At 48.1% G+C, this 19,020-nt stretch overlaps 1 protein-coding gene across 5 annotated transcripts; it reads right to left on the reverse strand.

Moving 5' to 3' along the window:
* Positions 1-956: 956 nt before the first annotated feature.
* Positions 957-18,927, reverse strand: mphosph8 (M-phase phosphoprotein 8). Of its 5 annotated transcripts, none has more exons than XM_078090889.1 (14): positions 18,015-18,927; positions 16,711-16,872; positions 14,299-15,339; positions 13,945-14,041; positions 13,540-13,752; positions 13,206-13,328; positions 12,859-12,947; positions 3,054-3,194; positions 2,878-2,964; positions 2,499-2,653; positions 2,253-2,404; positions 2,020-2,144; positions 1,848-1,931; positions 957-1,736 (listed from the first exon to the last, which is right to left on the reverse strand). In XM_078090889.1, exons 1-14 carry the CDS (start codon positions 18,114-18,116, stop codon positions 1,695-1,697), a joined length of 2,613 nt encoding a protein of 870 aa, XP_077947015.1. In that variant the 5' UTR covers positions 18,117-18,927; the 3' UTR covers positions 957-1,694. The 5 variants fall into 5 exon arrangements, with proteins under 5 accessions (XP_077947015.1, XP_040057948.2, XP_040057946.2 ...); XM_040202014.2 differs by having other exon boundaries at positions 14,299-15,342; XM_040202012.2 differs by lacking the exons at positions 957-1,736; positions 1,848-1,931; positions 2,020-2,144; ... (2 more) ...; positions 2,878-2,964; positions 3,054-3,194 and adding exons at positions 4,368-7,782; positions 8,555-10,877 and having other exon boundaries at positions 18,015-18,288.
* Between the last annotated feature and the right edge of the window lie 93 nt (positions 18,928-19,020).

Here is a 19,020-nt window from a genome sequence, read left to right on the forward strand (position 1 = left end):
AAGGTCAAGACCAAAGAACGGGCAGAAAAGACTCACTTCAGAGGTTGGTGTTTCATCTCTACGGATCCTCAGACGCGTCCGTGAACTCACCAGATTGAGCTCGAGCAGGATTTATTAATTTATCAAAATAAAAAATTCATCAATCCGCTAAAGTGGACACAGTCTTGGCGGCAGATCTTGTCGGAGGATTCCACTAAATAATAATGTGATTGCGGTAGAAATCCAGATATGGGAGATGCAGACTGATGCTTCATCACCTCCACCTTCAGTGTGTGAGGCGTTCAGGGTCTGATGCGTGTGAAATTCGATCGATCCATCCGATTTGTGTCTTTGTTGTACCTTTACTTTCCTACTAAATAATTGGAAGCATACATTGTATGTCATTTTCTTTTTCCCTTTAATCTCTATGTACCAAAATACTGCAGCAATAAACTGCCCTCTGTTCTCATCAGCTGCACTAACAAGGTTTATGTTTTATTTTTATATCTGTATATCTTTTATATCTTTGCATTTCTCACAGAGGCAGAAGAAGTTCAGCATCTTCTTCTTCTACCTAATGTTTCTTTCTTTTCAATGTGACATTATGGAGGCTTGCTGCATGTGAATGTTGTGGAGCTTAAAGTTCCATTATTGTAAAATATAAATATAATTCTGCTCATACTACACATCTCACGTCTGCTCTCGTTATAACTTTAAACATTTAAACAGGACCTGATAGCTGAATGAGAAGGAAAAAAGAGGTTATTAAAGTTCGTAACACCACATGTAACATCACTTTGTTTTTCAGATATTTTCAGACACTTTGAGGTTTTAATCCTTCACAGAAAAACAAAACTCCAAGATGAAAATATAAACTTTTTAAAGAGTAGTGAGTGAAGATGGAAGCCTGGCGACGGAAGGTCACGCAGCTGACCTCTCTGGTGACATCACAGCAACGGGACCAAGAAGAGGCCAGATCAATGTGAAGATGTTTATTTAGAGGATATTCTGAATGATTAAAAACACAAACAGTATTTGTCCGCAGAGAACCCCCCCCCCGACACACGCTTAGCCCTTAGAACATTCTCACAAATATCTCAACCCCCCCTTCAAAAAAACGTTCCCTCGCATATATGACTATATAGTATGTGAATATTTACAGGTCACAAAATATTAACAGCAAAAGGAACAAAAAGGATAAAAGATAAAAAGGAACCTCTCTACATTCATGACAAACACTCGTTAGTCTGTGGTCCACGTTTGAACTTTGACCTCTAGTGATGTGACAAACAGGAGGTGAAGAAGGAGCGCCACCGATACCAGCGTTGATGCTCTGAAATAAGTCCGTCATAAAGTGTCAACAACAACAAAGAGCGGGAAGCGGCAACGTGGTCAATGTTATTGTTAAGAATGGAAAAATAATCCAGAGAAACTTCATTTCATCCACACTGAGTGAGGGAGGAAAGGAAAGGCACGACCCGGGGGGCTGTGTGTGTGTGTGTGTGTGTGTGTGTGTGTGTGGGGGGGGGGTTCAGGGGATCCCGGAGGAGCGCTCAGTGAGGAAGTTCAGATCCGGATCAACACCGAGACCGGACCGCGCTCATCCCGGTGAGGATCCACCAGGCTTCTTCGGCCCTCAGATGACGGTGGGCTCTGCAGAGTGTGTGTGTGTGTGTGTGTGTGTGTGTGTGTGTGTGTGTGTTCATCAGTGCGGTTCACTGCAGCTGGACTCTGTACGCGCAGATGAGGAGCTTCACCTGAAGGAAGAACATCATCACCCGGATGAGTCATAGAATAGAATCCATAGAACCCCGTTTATTGTGCTCAGTGTGTGTGTGTGTGTGTGTGCGTGTGTGTGTGTGCGTCACCTTGGCTGCCGGGGCCTCTGCCAGTCGGATGAAGAGTCGGTTGATGCCTGGAACCGGACTGAAGGAGTAGATGAAGTGACTGTCCTGAATGTTTGAAGGTGAAGATCAAAGTTTGGATTAACGTAAACTCGGGTTCTCGCGGAGTTCCTCTGAAGAGAAGATCTCAACCAACCAGGAAGATGGGCAGCTGGAACTTGTCGTTGAGAACCACGGCGTGAACGCTGCAGGGGCCACACAGCCGAGCCGTGATCTCGGACTGGAAGTTGGCGTGGAAGATGAAGAGGAGGATGCCCGAGCCTGGAGGGGGGGGGGGGGGGGGTGGACAAGACAAGTCCGATGAGTCTCAGTAACCTCTCGTCTGCGAGCAGATGGCTGACCACTGAGAGGTGCGATTGTTTTTTGTACCCTCGGGCTGCGGCTGTGACTTGAAGCCGAAATCAAGGGAGAAGTCGGGACCCTCGCAGAGCCGATGGCAGGCGAGCGGGAAGACGGGCTCCAGCAGCACCAGGCGGGACTCAAAGTAGGCCCGGATGGTGTCCTCCGCCACGCTGGACAGCCTGAGGGACGCAGGGACAACACGGATCTCTAGCTGCACACTGGTGTGTTGAGAAAGACACACCGCGGGGGGGGGGCTCCTCTCTCTGGACTCACATGGCCGTGTGGTCCTTGATGAGGTCGCACACCATCAGGTTGTTGCCCAGCTTGGCGAAGTACATGGCGGCCGTCTTGTTCTTGGACACCACGTTGCAGTCGGCCCCGTACTCCAGCAGGAGGCGCACCACGTCGGCGTTGCCCCTCTTGCACGCCTGCAGGTGGAAGGAGAAGGAAACAGTGACCTCGGTAAAAATATTGTACATATAGATTAATGATTGATGTCATAATAACTTTCTGCACTAAAGACGTATTTGAGTTCTTGTTACTGGTCATGATGGTGCAAAATCAAAGTCCCAGAGGGATAAAACTCCCCAAAAGGGTCTGTTCCTATCTTTAGGAGATGGATGTGTGTGTGTGTGTGTGTGTGCAGCTTCACCCTCATCAGCGCCGTCTCGCCGCTCAGCGTCTGAGCGTTGACGTAGGAACCCGCCTCCAGCAGGATGGCAACAGTGGTCAAGAAATTCTGACAAAGAGGACGAGAAACCCAAGAAATTCAAAAAGCTTCGGGGCAACGAGCTAAAAGTGAGTAAAGGCGTCTTTGCTCCCGGGTACCTTCTCAGCGGCGTGCATCAGCGCCGTGGTGCCGTTCTTCTGCCGCCCGTTCACCCTCACCCCCTTCTTGATCAGCAGCCGGAGGATGTCGTCCTGCCCCCCCACCGCAGCCAGCATGCTCAGCGACATGCCGCTGACGTCCTGCGGACAGACAGACGGGCAGGCTGCATTCTGTGTAGTGACCAGCAGGGGGCGACTCCTCTGCTCCCATAGACGTCTATGAGGAAATGACTCTACTTCTCTGTAGTGACCAGCAGGGGGCGACTCCTCTGCTCCCATAGACGTCTATGAGGAAATGACTCTACTTCTCTGTAGTGACCAGCAGGGGGCGACTCCTCTGCTCCCATAGACGTCTATGAGGAAATGACTCTACTTCTCTGTAGTGACCAGCAGGGGGCGACTCCTCTGCTCCCATAGACGTCTATGAGGAAATGACTCTACTTCTCTGTAGTGACCAGCAGGGGGCGACTCCTCTGCTCCCATAGACGTCTATGAGGAAATGACTCTACTTCTCTGTAGTGACCAGCAGGGGGCGACTCCTCTGCTCCCATAGACGTCTATGAGGAAATGACTCTACTTCTCTGTAGTGACCAGCAGGGGGCGACTCCTCTGCTCCCATAGACGTCTATGAGGAAATGACTCTACTTCTCTGTAGTGACCAGCAGGGGGCGACTCCTCTGCTCCCATAGACGTCTATGAGGAAATGACTCTACTTCTCTCTGGATTTATTCCCTCAGTAAACATGAGTTTATGTCTCAGTCTCTAGTTTCACGTCTTCTTCAACACAACATGATGTTCTTCGGCCGGTTTGAAAGCTCAACGCTAGAAGGGGACATTGTAACAGATCGACGTCTTTCAAGTAAGCAACGTTTTTCATTTTGTCATTTTTAAAAAGCTATTGTTGATGTAATTTTCTACACTATTTAATCTAGTTGGGGATCTAGATATTTTCTCTGGATACGTTTTTTGGAAGGCACTTTGTTTCTTTTACAGTTTGTATGATTTTGTTATAAGATATAACGATTGTGAAATCAATTGTATAACATATAATAAATAAAAGTACTCCCAAGCATCAGGGATACTGGTGCCTGCGTGAAAAGCCCCAAATGTATTATTATTAGTGATAATACAATTAGGGTCCGCCCCCTGACAGAGTCTAATGTGTAACAGCTCAACACTCTTCAGTCGTGTTTAATGCAAATAACAATCCAACAGTCATTCAGCACTTTCTCAAACTTGTCCAGAATAAATGAGATAATTAGGCAAAATTGATGAGCCCCCTAAAATAATACATCGTCCCATAACAGCACAATCTTTTAGCCAAGAAGCATTTTATTGTACAAGCCGAAGTTATAAGAGCCGTACAATATTCAATGAGAAGTTGACATAATTACAAACAGGGTGAACACGCACTGTGTGCTTATACACTACAGCAATGAGAGACACTCATCTACTCTACGGGTTGGGGGGGGGGGGGTTAGTGTTTGAACAAGAATCAACCTTCCGGTGAATTAATAACACATCTGAACACTGGAAAACAGACGGACTCCATTCACAAGGAAACCCGAACATCTGGAAGGGCTTCTGTACGAGAGGTGAACCCTGGTTACTGAGCGGAGGACAACTGACACCTCGCCAACGTCACAAGTGCTATCGGGACATTAAAAACACAGACTTCCACTCAAATGTGACGTCTCAGCAGTTTGCTCAAGCTTTCCACATCCAGTTAAAAGAAAAACCGTCAACGCCGTTTGCGTGTGACAGAAAAACAAACACAAAAGTCCAACGGCAATTAAATGTGCAAATCTCTCTTGTTTTAATAACCAAACTGCAGTGAGATTTTGGAGGGGGGGGGGGTAGTTCCCACCATCGGCGTACAAATAGGCCCAGATGGGGGACGCAGACGGTTATTGAAGCGAATGCAGAACAAGCGGTTGGTTCTGCCGGAGTGCAGGTCGTCACCTAGTGCAGAGGTTCCCAACCACCGGGCCGCGGACCGCTACGTGGGGCATTTGGTACCGGGCCTCATTTGATTTTTTTTTCTTCTCTGAAATAAAGTTTTTTTTTGAAAATTGACCGGATTCTCTCCTAATTACGTGAGCTCGTCCCTCTTGACATTTTTCCCAAGCGTCAGCAAGTTAACGAGAATCGGTTATGATTTCTACTGCACGAGAGCCTTGATAATCCATAATGCTGCGATTAGGTGGAAGGAAATACGAGCATTTATTGGTAAAAATCCTACGATTGGAAATTTTGAAAAACGATTCAGCCCAAAGCAATGTAGATTTAAAAAATGTAAAAATTATTTTTCGTTTTTGAATCAGATCACTGGTTAACTTTTGTAACAAAACTTTTCTTCGTTGAAACAAAAACTACAGTTATTATTTTGTTTAATGTGATTAACAAGATAAGGGAACAATACATTATCAAGCAAATAAACATGATAAGGCAATTGTATCGTGACAAAAAATGGATATTAATGTCAAAACCATCCAGATAGTAGAAGTTGAAAACATACAAATGGGCTGAATGTGTTTAGAGTATATTAAAAATGATTAAGTACTAAAACGTTCTACCCAGTTACTGTATAGTGAAAAATACAACCAAACCTTTTGGCAGCTTGTTAACACTCAAGACAAAATAATAATAATAATAATAATATTATATACATAAGTAAAGGTAACGAACATTTATTAAGAGGATTCTCTGAAGAAATGTTTTCCATATTGAAGTGAGCTCCTCGTCATCAAAGGTCAGATAGGAAGGTGTGCCGGTACTGCCATCGGGCCCTCGGGGACCTTCTACAATAAAGGCTACTGGCTAAAGCAAAGAGTGCGGATCACTCGGGGATCAACGGACGCAAAGAACCGCAGGCGACTTCTTTTGATCATCAAAGTTCATTAAAACACGACCTAATAACAGCACAAGCACAAAGGTGGAAGTAGAGGTGGGAAACCCCCCCCTCACCTCCTCTGCGGCTACCTTTGCTCAGTGCATTGTGGGAAAACGTCCCAGGTGCCCCAAAATCTTCAGCCATTTGCTTTCACTAATTTCACAGATATTGCAAAAGCGAGTTTGATTGCACACAGCAATGACTGCCGAGTGGGGCTGGGCGGGGGGTCATATTGATTAAATTAGAGCACTTTCTAGAGGTTACATACCAGAGTGCGTCACATACACTAATATGCAATCTAAACATGTAAAAAAACATTAATATCAGCCTTTTTTCTGAGCCGAAGGGACAGTACAAAGGTCCCCCACCCGCTTTAGTGTTTATTTAAGCAGCAGCACCCCGGTGGGGTGGACCCCACTCTCAATACATCAGGAAGCTTTTTCCGTGTGAATAAAAGACTGGGAGGGCAGTTGGTAAACCCCGTATGGCGTGAGATCAAAGCCATGGCATTCCTCTCCAACATCTCACCCATATCCTTTCTTTGGACGTCCATTACAGATATTTACAGGGACAGATAAATCGGACCGTCCCACTCGGTGACGGGGTTACTGAGGATCTCTGGTTCTGGTTCTTCACTCTGTTTGGAGGCCACAGCGTGCCCTCTCCTTTTCATCGACTGAATCGTGTTATGCACAAAGTATTTGACCTCCCTCCACGTCCGGCTGTTCAGGACCGGCTCGGCTGCCAGGCAGGCGTCGCAGTCCCTTTTGCCCGGCACTTTGACCAGTTTGCAGAAGTCCCCCACCTGCCGCCTCACGGCGGCCTGCTCCTCCTTGCTCCACAGCCGCTTGTTCCTCTTCTGAGGCTTGACGGCCGGGCCGCCCTTCTTCCGCGCGGCAGTGGCCGGGCTCTCCCGCGCGACAGGCGTCCCATCGGCAGCGCCGGGCCCGTGGGTCGTGGGGACCACCTGTGCGGTCGTTGGGGGCGGGCCCGCCGGGTAAACCGCCGGACTCGAATGGTTCAGGGCGGTGAACGGGGAAACTATGTGCCTGCTCCGGTCGTTGAGCGGCGAGAAGGCGTGGGCGAGCATCGGAGAGCTCGCATTCAACGTGGTGAAGGTGGGGACCATGGAGGTGCTCGGGGCGGTGAAGGTGGTAAAATTAGGAATCAACGGCGCACCCATGGCGTCCTGCGGGGCGTACCCAGAAGACGGCGCCATACTGGCGGCGTTGTGCGAGTAAGAAGACAGCGGCAGCATTAGGCTGTTGTCCGATGTGTACTGGGGAGGCATCAGTGCACTCGTAGTGTTGTGTGGTGTAAACGTTGGGACCACTTGAGTGTCGGTAGCATTTAACGGCGTAAAAGTTGAAATCAGAGGCGGACTCCCGTGGATCATGTCCACACTAGTGGAACACAAGGTTGCATAGGTTGAAGTCATCTCTTGGACGTAGTTGGTTGGAGCCATTGTCATGCAACCGCTTTCTCTCAGGTGATCTGGATTCACAGTCGTCAAACTACAGACAACAGATGAGTCTTCGAAATCTTTCTCCATGGTTTGGACCCCTGCCATCGGACTCTTTGGACTCTCGTTAACATTCTCCTCAGAATTATGCTGGTTATTTCTCCTCCGCATAGTTTGTAGTGTGTTGTGTACGTAGTTTTTGACGTCTGTCCACAACCTTCCTCCAAGATCTGGCTCAGCGGCTATGCAAGCGTTGCACTCCTTTTTGCCTGGAACCTTCATCCCTGTGATAAATTCACTCAAGTAACGCTTCACTGCAGTCTGCTCCCTCTCATTCCAGGGTCTTCTCTTCAAAGCAGGCTTCTGAACAGTCCCTGGGAAAAGATAAAGAGCGTAGACAATCATGATACAGTCATGTGGATTCTAGACATTGACAGTTCAGTTATTTCGTTGGGCAGCTGCTGGTTCCAACACGGTTTGACGGTCAGAAGGTCCGGAGGAAACAACAGAGTCTACCTCGAGTGAAGCCTGGTTAAGAGTTATGCACAAATGGTCAGGCTGTACTTCATCTGTTGGGTGGGTGAACTTCCCTGTACTAGAAGTGATTTTCTATTACTTCTATATTAATGGAGGGAACTTGAGGGAGGGGTTTGATGCTCTCACCGCAAATCAACCACCACGGGTCGGGGACAGCAGGGAAATGTTCCAAACGACAGTGCCGGCAGCTAGAAGGGTTAGCTTAGATGCTGCAAGTGGCTAGCATCAGTTATATCCGAACTGAAGAGCCTTTCTTTAACGAGTTTGACTGACAGGTGATTCATCCACCTACAAAAGTCAAAAGTCCCTTTTGAAAACACTTTTCGATGAAGCCTTCTCAGGTGGTTAAAGTGGAACCGACTATCTGGTGTGTTATGTGCCCTTAGGCTCGCAATTACCAGGGGACATGGAAAGGTCAGATGATCTCCAGTAAGTGCACAACAGTCCTGTTCGATTTGGAACAGTGAGATCAGGCACTACACAAGTGAGTAGCAAACATATTGAACACATACAGGGAAGTGAAAGGAAGTATCCAATTGGTCAAATATTGCTTTTAAGAATAAAATAAAACATCACATGTCAAACCAAAGCTTCCAAAAAGGTACTCACCATCTACTGCAGCGCTCGACGGACTTGATGGCAGCGTTCGGTCCAACTTGAGAAGTTGTTTGCTCACTTCCTCCAGCTCCGACGCATTCTTTGAGAGCCTGAAAAACTCCTGACTGCTTCTTCCCAACACCTTGGCCACTTGATCCACTTCCACTTCGCTGAGGCTCATTAGCTGCCAGCAGCTGGCGATCTGCTCTCTCAACGACGAGGACAGAAGTGCTTCTGGGTTCTTCACTCCACATTCCATTGCGCAGCGTCGGAAGCAGTCCAGCCCTCTGATGAAGGACGGACCTTCGGTCCGGGCGAACAGGTAGAGGTTGGATTTCGACACACCCGCTTGTTCTCGGTTTTCAATGAGCAAGTCAATCGACCCAACCATCCTTTCCGTTAGCAGGACCAGCATGTTCCTCCCATACTGACCCTCCAGTTCCAACCTGGTGAAACTGCCGCCAAGGTCCAGCTCCAACCTGGTGCTTTTCCTCACTTGATCGGCAGAGGGCACAAACGTTCCACGACTCTTCTTGTTAACGTAAGTGTTCAAGAGCATCCTGCCAATGTTCCCAACCCGTCCTCTGTTAAAGAGACACACGTCTGCCAGAGTGGCCTCGCTGAGCTTTTTCCACGTTGACAAATTGGGACTTTCTTTCAACTCCTTCGTGGCCTCCTCTTCTTCCCCCGCAATAAACCTGTAGAGTTTTATCAAATCCTCTGTCACAGTCGATTTGTCTACTTCCACTTTCTTGACCCCTTGCTTTAGAGATAACGTAAGAGCTTTGCGAGAAAAACACTGGTTCCATTTTGTGTCAAGAAGTTGAATGAACTTCTTCACTTCGCTCTCGGTTTCCCCGTCCTCGGTCATGCGACTTTCCCCGAAAGCTATTTCCGCTGCCCGCTTCAAAGAGTAGCCAATCTTTGAGACGAGGGAGGCGGTTTTAAACTTACTGGAACTGGGGTCGAAGCCGCTAGCTTTTTTGGCGCCTTCAACGGCCAATTCAAATCTGGAGGGTTGACATATTTCATGCAGGTACTTAACGCACGGGTCAAGCTCATTCACAGCGACCACGAATCTTCCCAGTTCCCTCATCTTTTGTGCGATATACGCAAACTGAGACTTGTCGTGGTAGTACTTCGCAGACAGCGCATTGCCGTATTTACAAATGAGAGGGTCATTTCTGATATGCCGCGAGACGTCGTCTTGATGCATGATGTGGATGATTTCTTCGCAGCCCCCGGTTAAGAACTCCGACATCGGAAGCAGCCGGGAGGCGGCACTGTGGACTCGTTTTGTTCTGTCGGAAGATTTCCTGGCTTTGCACGACCTCTCGTGTCTCCATAGATCAGTTTTGCGGTAAAAAGCGAAGCAGTGCTGACAAGGCAGGAAGTCCCGAACGGATACACTGGAATTCTTATCCTGTTTCTTGGTCACAATTTCCCCCTCGCCGCTTTTGAGAACTTGGCAATTATGTTCGTAATCTCCGTTATGGCGAATTTGGTCAAGCAAAGTCTGTCGGACTTTGGAACCTTTGGGGAAGTGTATCGCGTGGGCAACGTCGGCTTCCTCGGCGTGTTTCCTCTCCAAGTGCTTGGCAATTTGAGTAAAAGCCATTTTACAATACAAACAGAAGTGCTTCTTACAGGACTCTTTCTTCTCGGTGTCCTCTTTGCCAGGTGTCCTGCAGGTCCTTGAACTGGATCGCGTCGGTTGAACCTGCGCCGCGGTTTTACGGCGACGGCGCAACCGCGTTTTGGGGATCTCCTCGGAGCCCGACTCAGACGGAACCTGATCATCTGACTGACCGGCCGCCACATCCTCCTCCTCACTCGAGTCGTTGGCCTCCTGGTGGGACCTTTGTTTTTTAGCCACGCCCCTCTGCTGAGGTCTGCCATTGGCCCTGGTCACCATCCTTCCTGCGTCCTTCGTGGTGCAAACCGAACGACTTAAGTTCAAACTAATTTTGCTTGATGAACCACGACTTGTGTCGTCTGACATCTCGTCTTCCTGCTCTCGTCGAGCTCCCTGCTCAGTGGCTGAATCACAAGCCCTGTTCGGGGATTCAGTTAGATCCCTTCCACCTTTTTGGATCTTTTGACGTCCCCTCGCTGTCCTTTGCTCAGTGTACATACTGGCAGGGCAGGTCGGCATTTTTTGGCCATCTTTTGGACCATCCAAATCTTGCAGGACATTTTCTTTTACTCTTGGATGTCCCTCATCATTTCTCGCACTGTCACGGTTAGATCTCAACCTAAGACCTCCACTCGAACTTCTCTCTTCAATCAAGCTCCGCTGTCCTTCAATTGACCTCGTCTCACCAATAGTACAAGCCTGTAAAAGAACAAGCATTTGTAAGACTCATTGCCAGATCCGATAGCACGAAGAATTTGACTTGAAAGTATTTGAAATAAATATCATTTAGGGGGCAAACCAAACAAAAAAGGTACATTTTAGTTTGAAATTTGGTTAACTGGTCGAGATAAGTCAAGATGACTTCCTTTTTTTGGGGGGGGGCTCCCTTTTAAACCGTCTTAGCACATTTTTCAAAAACTGTTTAATGCATCAGCACCGTGGCAACGCCCCACCAGGGATCCAGGCTCATTCAAACCCTGACACCTCTGAAGTCTCGGTACAAAAACCACATGTGACCCATTCGAGAACAGTTAATGGCTTTATTGGACCAAGCAGCGATTTGACATGGTAAATGTCTCACCAAGTATATATGTAGTCATGGGGGGTTGGATGAAATGCTCCATGGAGAGAACAGGATATGCACTAGACCTACATTCATGGCGTGCAATCAAAACAAATAACTATTTTACTTTTGATGTCAAACAGAAAGTTTTCCATTAATCTTGCGACGTACAAATCAAAATATGGAAACAATTATTGGTGTTTTTTCGCAGAAATGTATTAAGTATTATTATTTAGAATATGTCCGATGCTTCGGTATAATGAATAAACTCCCCTGACCACGTGCTATGATGTTAATGGTGGTACATGTTCTAAAAGATACTCAGTGAAGTACCTGCTGCAAAGGGTTCATCTTGTCCCGCTACTTCGTGTCTTCAGGGTTTTCTCCCGTTGGCGTGTCCTCTGCAAAGAAAGATGACACGGGTCTCTAACGTGCGCACAGCATCACAAAGAAAACATCGCCGAACGAACAACCGCGGGTCAAAGCTACACATTAGCGACTAATATATATATATATATATATAATGTCTATACACATTTCATAATTTAACACTACAACATTGCTCAAAGGGATAGTTTGGATAGTTTAGTGTGGTTGTAAAAGCGATGTTGTATTAATCGATGAAGACTCATTGTAAGTCGCTTTGGATAAAAGCGTCAGCTAAATGACATGTAACGTAAAAGACTCCTAAAAGAACAAATATTATTCTTTATTTAGATTATTTTCATGAAGCCGAGTTCAGACAAAGAAAGTACTTTCTCCATAGAAAAGCCACACGACCCAAATAACCGAGCGATGTAGGAAGCAGAAGAACAGCAAGATAAACTCAGTGGTTTTGTCAAAAGAGTCTTGTGGCTTTTGAGAGATCATCAGTTCCCCGTCAGAAAGGGCTGTGAAAATATTCTAAAAACGGCATAAACCTCCTTAAAACGTTTTCATGCCGCCCTCTTGTTTAGGTAACACACTAACCCATCGATGCTTTAAACATTTTCAACTGTCCCTCTAACATAAAACACACATTCTGTTTTCCATAAAAGAAATGAAAGCATTGCAGAGCTCACGCTTACCTGGATTCGTTGCAGAAGCAAAAGTCTCTCTGGAGTTGTGAAAATCATCTTGAGGCGTTGAGAATATTAATAAACACGAAGGAGTACAAAGTCTGGGGATCCCGAGGAGACACTTTCTCCCAGCTGCAGCTCCGGGAGCTTTCTTTTCTTCTCAGAAGCGCTGCACGGGTTCATTATTGCGTCACCTCTGCAAACGCATCGTGCGGCTTTAATCGTTTCCAACGACGCTCCAGAAGTTTCTAATGCGAGTTGGATCACAGAGGGATTCGCGCTGCTGCGTCTCGTTACAGATAACTTTTGACTGTGAGAAGGGTCTAGAATTCATAAATCTAAATCTAATATAATATAAAATACTTTGGATTCTTTCCGACCGCGTCGCTTCTCCTTCAGCTGAAGGAAGTGTGATTTTAACGCAAAGGACCTTTAACTTTATCTAACAGACACTCGCCCGGCGGCCAAGGTGCAAACTGTAGCATTGAATAAATGTGCTAAGTAAATAAAACAAGGCACAAGCTATTAAAACAAGGTCTGGGTGGATGGCAAAGCCTACCTCCTGGTCCAGATTGTAGTCCTCTTTGGAATTAAGGGCCAATTTCACAGCCATGTAGTCTCCGCTCTTCACGGCATCACGCAACTCGCCTGAAAAGGGGACAAACGGGGAGCCACACAATATTACCGCCAAAACACAATCACCAGTTTTCTTAAAGGATTTCAGTGCTCATTGTTATTGTTTCCACATGAAGGACATTGTTTGAGGGGACCTGAGATCCATTGATGATAATAAAGATGAAACAAACAACCCCGGAGCTTCTAAAGACCTCCATCCACCTGGAAGCTTCTAGACAGCAGCCGTGTTCAGTATTTATGTTAAATAAATGACATTTATTAAATACTCACTGGGCGACAGCGGCGGACCCGACAGGATCTCGTCCTCCCCGTTCAGATGCTTCTGAAAGTCGTCCAGGGTCATCCAGTCCAGGTTGAGGTCCATTCCCAGGCTCAAGGTGGCCTGGCCCTTGTCTGTGCAGAGAGATAAACAGTAACCAGCATCATGTAAATGCAGTCTTCTCCTCCAGCAGTCGGTTAAACCACTGATGATGTCACCGCTGATGATGTCACCGCTGATGATGTCACCGCTGATGCGTTTCTAGTCTCCGGGTGCGATGCATTCAGGCTCCGCCGACGATCGGAGCTTCCGAGTATCGTCTTCTCAGACGTTCATAAAACTCACCGGACTTGTCGGCGCCTGGTGGCTCCTGGCCGTCCGGGTTGTCGTCACACGCCATGTGGAGCCTGGGCTCGCTGTCCTCCCTCCTCTTCCTCCTCTCCTCCGCCGGGGTCTTCCTCTCCCAGCTCCGCTCCCGGGGGTCCTTGGCCGCCGGCTCCTCCCCCTCCCTCTCCTCGCTGTCCAGGCTGAAGCCGTGACTCTGGCCGGCCCTGGAGACTGAAGGAGACGAGTCCACATGTCTACACAGCGGTTGTCGTCCGTGGTGATAAACAACGTCTCGATGGAAAGAACTGATGTGTGAGTAGACAGATTGAATCTACCAATGGGTTTTGTCAGCAGTTTCCTTATTATTGATTTGCTTCCCATCTAATAATCTCATTGATTCTTCTGCTCTGCGCCTCGTCATACCGTCTGACTGCTTGTTCTTCTCAGTCTTCTCCGGCTCTGCTCTCTGAGCCGGAGACTCTTTGGTCGTCTTGGAGGTCTTCTCAATCTTTCCTAAAGCCTGATGTTGAAAACAACAAACGTTAAAAACTTTTTCAGGTGATTTTTCGTCCATTCAGCATGTGGAAATGGGAAAAGAGGGGGCAGCCTGGTCGTCATGGTTACCACTTACTCCATTTATCTATCAAAGTAGATTCTTGGGCACGTTGCAAACACAGAAATATAATAAATAATATAAAATCACAACCTGTTATTGCTTAAAGAAGAGGGCAGATCGTAGTGCTTATTTTCCACAAGCCTTGAATAAACCCGGCGTACCTTGGTGGGTTTGACTGCGATCTTCTCGGGGGGGGCCTGATGCGCCCGGCGGGGAGCTCGGTCCTTGGCCTCGCAGTTCAGCAGGAACATCTCAAACAGGTTGGTGGAGCCCGACGCGTCCTTCGGCCCCAGCGCCTCCTCCTTGGCCGCCGCCGCCTCCTCCTCCTTCAGCCTGAGGCCGCCCGGCGCGACGGAGGAGGAGGACGACGTGGACGAGGTGGAGGAGGACGGGACTTTGGGCAGCGGTGGTGGCGCGGCGGCGCCCTCCTGCCCCTTGCCCTCTTGACCTTTGCTCTTCTTCTTCAGCACGGCGGAGCCGTCGCTGGAGTCCGAGTGCGGCGCGGCGTCCTCCTTGACCTTGGAGGCGAGGCTCTTCGGCTTCTGCAGGCTGCTCTCCTTCTGCACGCCGTCGGGCTTCTTGCCCTTCTTGTCTTGGATCAGCTCCTTGATGCCCTGCAGCTTCACCTCCCACTTGCCCTTCTTCTGCTTGGACCTCGAGTCCTCCAAGCGGGATTTTTCGGCCGACTTAAGCGCCGCGTCGTCCGCCAGGGACTCTGACGGCGCGTCGCTCAGGGCGTCGTCCAGAGCCGCGGCGCCCTCGTCCTCCGAGGTTTCCACCTTCCTCTCCTTCTTCCCTTTCCTTTTCCTGCCCTCCTCTTCCTTCTCTTTCCTATGCTTCCCCTTCTCCCTCTTGTGTTTTTTGGAGGGAACCAGCTCATGGTCCTCGTCCTCAGAGTCAACCAGACGCTTTTTGGGATCCTTTTTCTCCTTGGGAGGAGAGTTCGGAACGGCGGCTTTTTCCTCCTCCTCACCATCCTCCTCCTCCTCTTCTTCTTCGTCCGTGTCTGGCGCCGGTAGAGGCCTGAACTCCTCCTTGCGTTTGTCTTTCTTCTTCTTCTTCTTCTCCTTTGCAGGCGGCTCCTCCTCTATTTCCCGGCTCTTTTTCTTTTTCTTCTTCTTGACCGGCGGCTCGATCGGACGCTCTTTGTCTCCTTCGCTGTCCGAGTCGGCGTCGCCCGCGTCGCTCTTGGTGGGCGGCGTCTTCTGACGAGAAAAGCAATGTCACATTTTGGTGTTATACATTGTTATACATTCTTTGTGATATGGACAGCAGCGCTCTGAAGCTGTGTTTTACTTAAATTGGGGCCAGATTACTCATCATCTACAGGGGTTCAAATCATAGACTGTGAATAGGAAGAGTTTATGGTCTCAGTCTCTGATGTTCATTTAGTAGATTCTGGTCCATTTAGAGTCAAACAGACCATAGACCATAGGGAAGCTTAAGGGCGGAGTATATGTCTACCAGAGACCCATACGGCGTCTCTACGTCCTCCTCAGTCCACATATGGTCACTTCCTGTTTATTGGCTGCAAAAAGCCAAGATGACAACAGACAAACGGAAACCTTGAAAGATAAAAACAACCGATGGACTCCTCTGATAAACAGTCGACTGAGGGAATAAATGAAGAGAGAAGTAGAGTCATTTCCTCATAGACGTCTATGGGAGCAGAGGAGTCGCCCCCTGCTGGTCACTACAGAGAAGTAGAGTCATTTCCTCATAGACGTCTATGGGAGCAGAGGAGTCGCCCCCTGCTGGTCACTACAGAGAAGTAGAGTCATTTCCTCATAGACGTCTATGGGAGCAGAGGAGTCGCCCCCTGCTGGTCACTACAGAGAAGTAGAGTCATTTCCTCATAGACGTCTATGGGAGCAGAGGAGTCGCCCCCTGCTGGTCACTACAGAGAAGTAGAGTCATTTCCTCATAGACGTCTATGGGAGCAGAGGAGTCGCCCCCTGCTGGTCACTACAGAGAAGTAGAGTCATTTCCTCATAGACGTCTATGGGAGCAGAGGAGTCGCCCCCTGCTGGTCACTACAGAGAAGTAGAGTCATTTCCTCATAGACGTCTATGGGAGCAGAGGAGTCGCCCCCTGCTGGTCACTACAGAGAAGTAGAGTCATTTCCTCATAGACGTCTATGGGAGCAGAGGAGTCGCCCCCTGCTGGTCACTACAGAGAAGTAGAGTCATTTCCTCATAGACGTCTATGGGAGCAGAGGAGTCGCCCCCTGCTGGTCACTACAGAGAAGTAGAGTCATTTCCTCATAGACGTCTATGGGAGCAGAGGAGTCGCCCCCTGCTGGTCACTACAGAGAAGTAGAGTCATTTCCTCATAGACGTCTATGGGAGCAGAGGAGTCGCCCCCTGCTGGTCACTACAGAGAAGTAGAGTCATTTCCTCATAGACGTCTATGGGAGCAGAGGAGTCGCCCCCTGCTGGTCACTACAGAGAAGTAGAGTCATTTCCTCATAGACCTCTATGGGAGCAGAGGAGCTTTGTTCCATGTTTCGGACCCTGGGGTGTCCTCCTGGGTTAAATTAGATGGTGTGGTGATATTCTGCCACTCAGACTCACCAAGCTCTTCCTGGCCTCTGCGTCCTTCTTGGCCTTGATCTCCGCCATGGACCTCTTGAAAGCCAAGAGGACCTCGCAGCAGTCCTCCAGGTGGGCCTCGGGCTCCCAGGTGTCATCGTCAGAGCAGTAGTTCTTCCACCGAACCCTGTAGAGCACTTCGCCCTGGAAACCCAAAACACACACACAGGGAGAGACGATTTGAAGCCGGACCTCAGTTTACAAGATTAAAGGAAGCGTTTAGAGCAAGCAGTGCTCTCCTAATATTTTATTGGCTTTTATTGTGAAGTGACAGGAGGAAGTTGCTTGCCGCGACTCTCGCACAATGATTGACAGACTAAATCCCTATTTTATATTTGCTCATTGACGCAGTCAGAGCTGCTAAGAGGTCACATGACCCTGAATCAGGTTTTTTTTTTAACTGGGTGGATTAAAATAAAGTGTTTTAGTAGAAGTTGAAACAACACCATCTCTGGGTCGTTGTAATTGTAAAAAGTCTGACATGTTTTGTTCCATTTATTAGTGACATTTACGTCTCGCACTTTACATTCAGAATCACGGCTGCAGAAAGTAAACAAAGTGTACAAAAGAGGGAATTAACCACGTGATCACCCGCAACAAACAGAACTGATAAACATCTATAAACTGTGATTATTAATACTATCCTGATTAGACAGCATTTAATGCAACACGCTGATGTTCATCATTTATGTAAATGGTAACTTTAATATTGTGTAATAATGTGAAATTGAACCTCAGCTGACATATAATGAACTAAACGTGGGAGAACCATTCACTAAATAAAAGAATATATATACATATATTTATTTAAAGTGAGTTACAGGAGGTAATTATTATCTAAGGAACGTCTGACAACATCCGGTGTCGTTGCCATTGAGACCAACACACACAACGGGCCCGACACGCTATTTGTCTTGTTGTCATTGTCTCACTGTCCAATGTTACGCACCAACCGCCATGTCGAACACATCTGGGCAATAAACGCCCCTGATTCCCGACCGCTCTCTGCATTTGTTGTGGCCGGTCGGGCGAAAGCAGCAAAGACGACGATGGTGTCAAAGGCTGAAAGACGTCCGTCCCGGGCCCGGAGAGGACACCGCACGGGGCCAAAGAGGAAAACCAACAACGAAAAACGCCGCTAAACACGGCCGAGGTCAATGCACCCGGGACACGCCGTCCGTGCGGTGGAGCGCCCGGGCTACACGTCGTGAGAGCGGAGCCATGTTTTGCAGAGCTAGCCCGAAGGCTAAGTGGCTAATGCTAATAGCTAGCTAGCTAGCTGTTACCTCTTCCACTCGCATGTCGATGATCCGCTCCACCTCGTACACGTCTTCCTCCTCGTCCTGCTCGCTGTCCGCCGGCTCCACCTTGTCCGCCTCAGCCGCCATGGCTGCGGGTTTTTTGCTTTACAAGCTATTTGTTTGTTTTTTTGGGTGGGGGTCAGACGGGGTGGGGGGGAGAGAGAGGCCGCGGCGGGTGCTCGGCTGTCGTCGCTGGCAGTACCCGTTAGCTCTGCGGGCTCAGCGGTTCTCCGGCGCGGAGTCCGGCGACCGCCCGCCCGCTCTCACCAAGCCGCGTTTGAGTGACACTCGAAAATCGTTCATTTCTAAATCGCGTTCGTGATCGTGTTTGGTTTTCAAACCCTTTTTTTACGTTGAAGTTTGTCCGCGGGGGAAAGTTTCCTTGGGACGTATTTAATTTAATATGCACCGCTAATAGCGTATCGACAAGAAACCGGTCTTAACCACCCCGCTCTGGGACGGACGAGTGTGACACTGGGAGAAAAATCACAGTATACTCACTACAAAAATATAGACTACACCACTGGCACAGGTGGTTAAGACCGTGGCCATTTCTAATCTTTTGGTTTGAGCCATATCTTGTGTCCAAGTACCAAATCATTCATTTGAATGGATTTCAATTTGACAACGCGTGGATTGAATCCCACCCTGTTTTCTACTATTTCCTAATGCCACACGTTTGGAACCCAAATTTCCGAGGTCCCCTAAATGCATCATAGGCTTGAGTGGATTTATAGCATGGCAAACACGGTGGAACCAGAGAGCACAACAACATGTCCAGCGGACACACAACATTAGAGCATGCTTATCATTTCAAAAAGTGCAACGTTCTTCATAATCTCACACATATTGTTGAATAAATGTGCAATCAGCGAGGTACTATAGCCAAGTTATTGAATTTACCTGTTGGAAGGTATCCTGAATATTATTACAAAAAAATACACTGCCATTGTTTAGTGTACATTTCAAACCCTAGGTTCATATATGATGT

The sequence above is a fragment of the Gasterosteus aculeatus genome, chromosome 16 (assembly GCF_964276395.1).
Source record: "Gasterosteus aculeatus chromosome 16, fGasAcu3.hap1.1, whole genome shotgun sequence".
NCBI lineage: Eukaryota > Metazoa > Chordata > Actinopteri > Perciformes > Gasterosteidae > Gasterosteus > Gasterosteus aculeatus.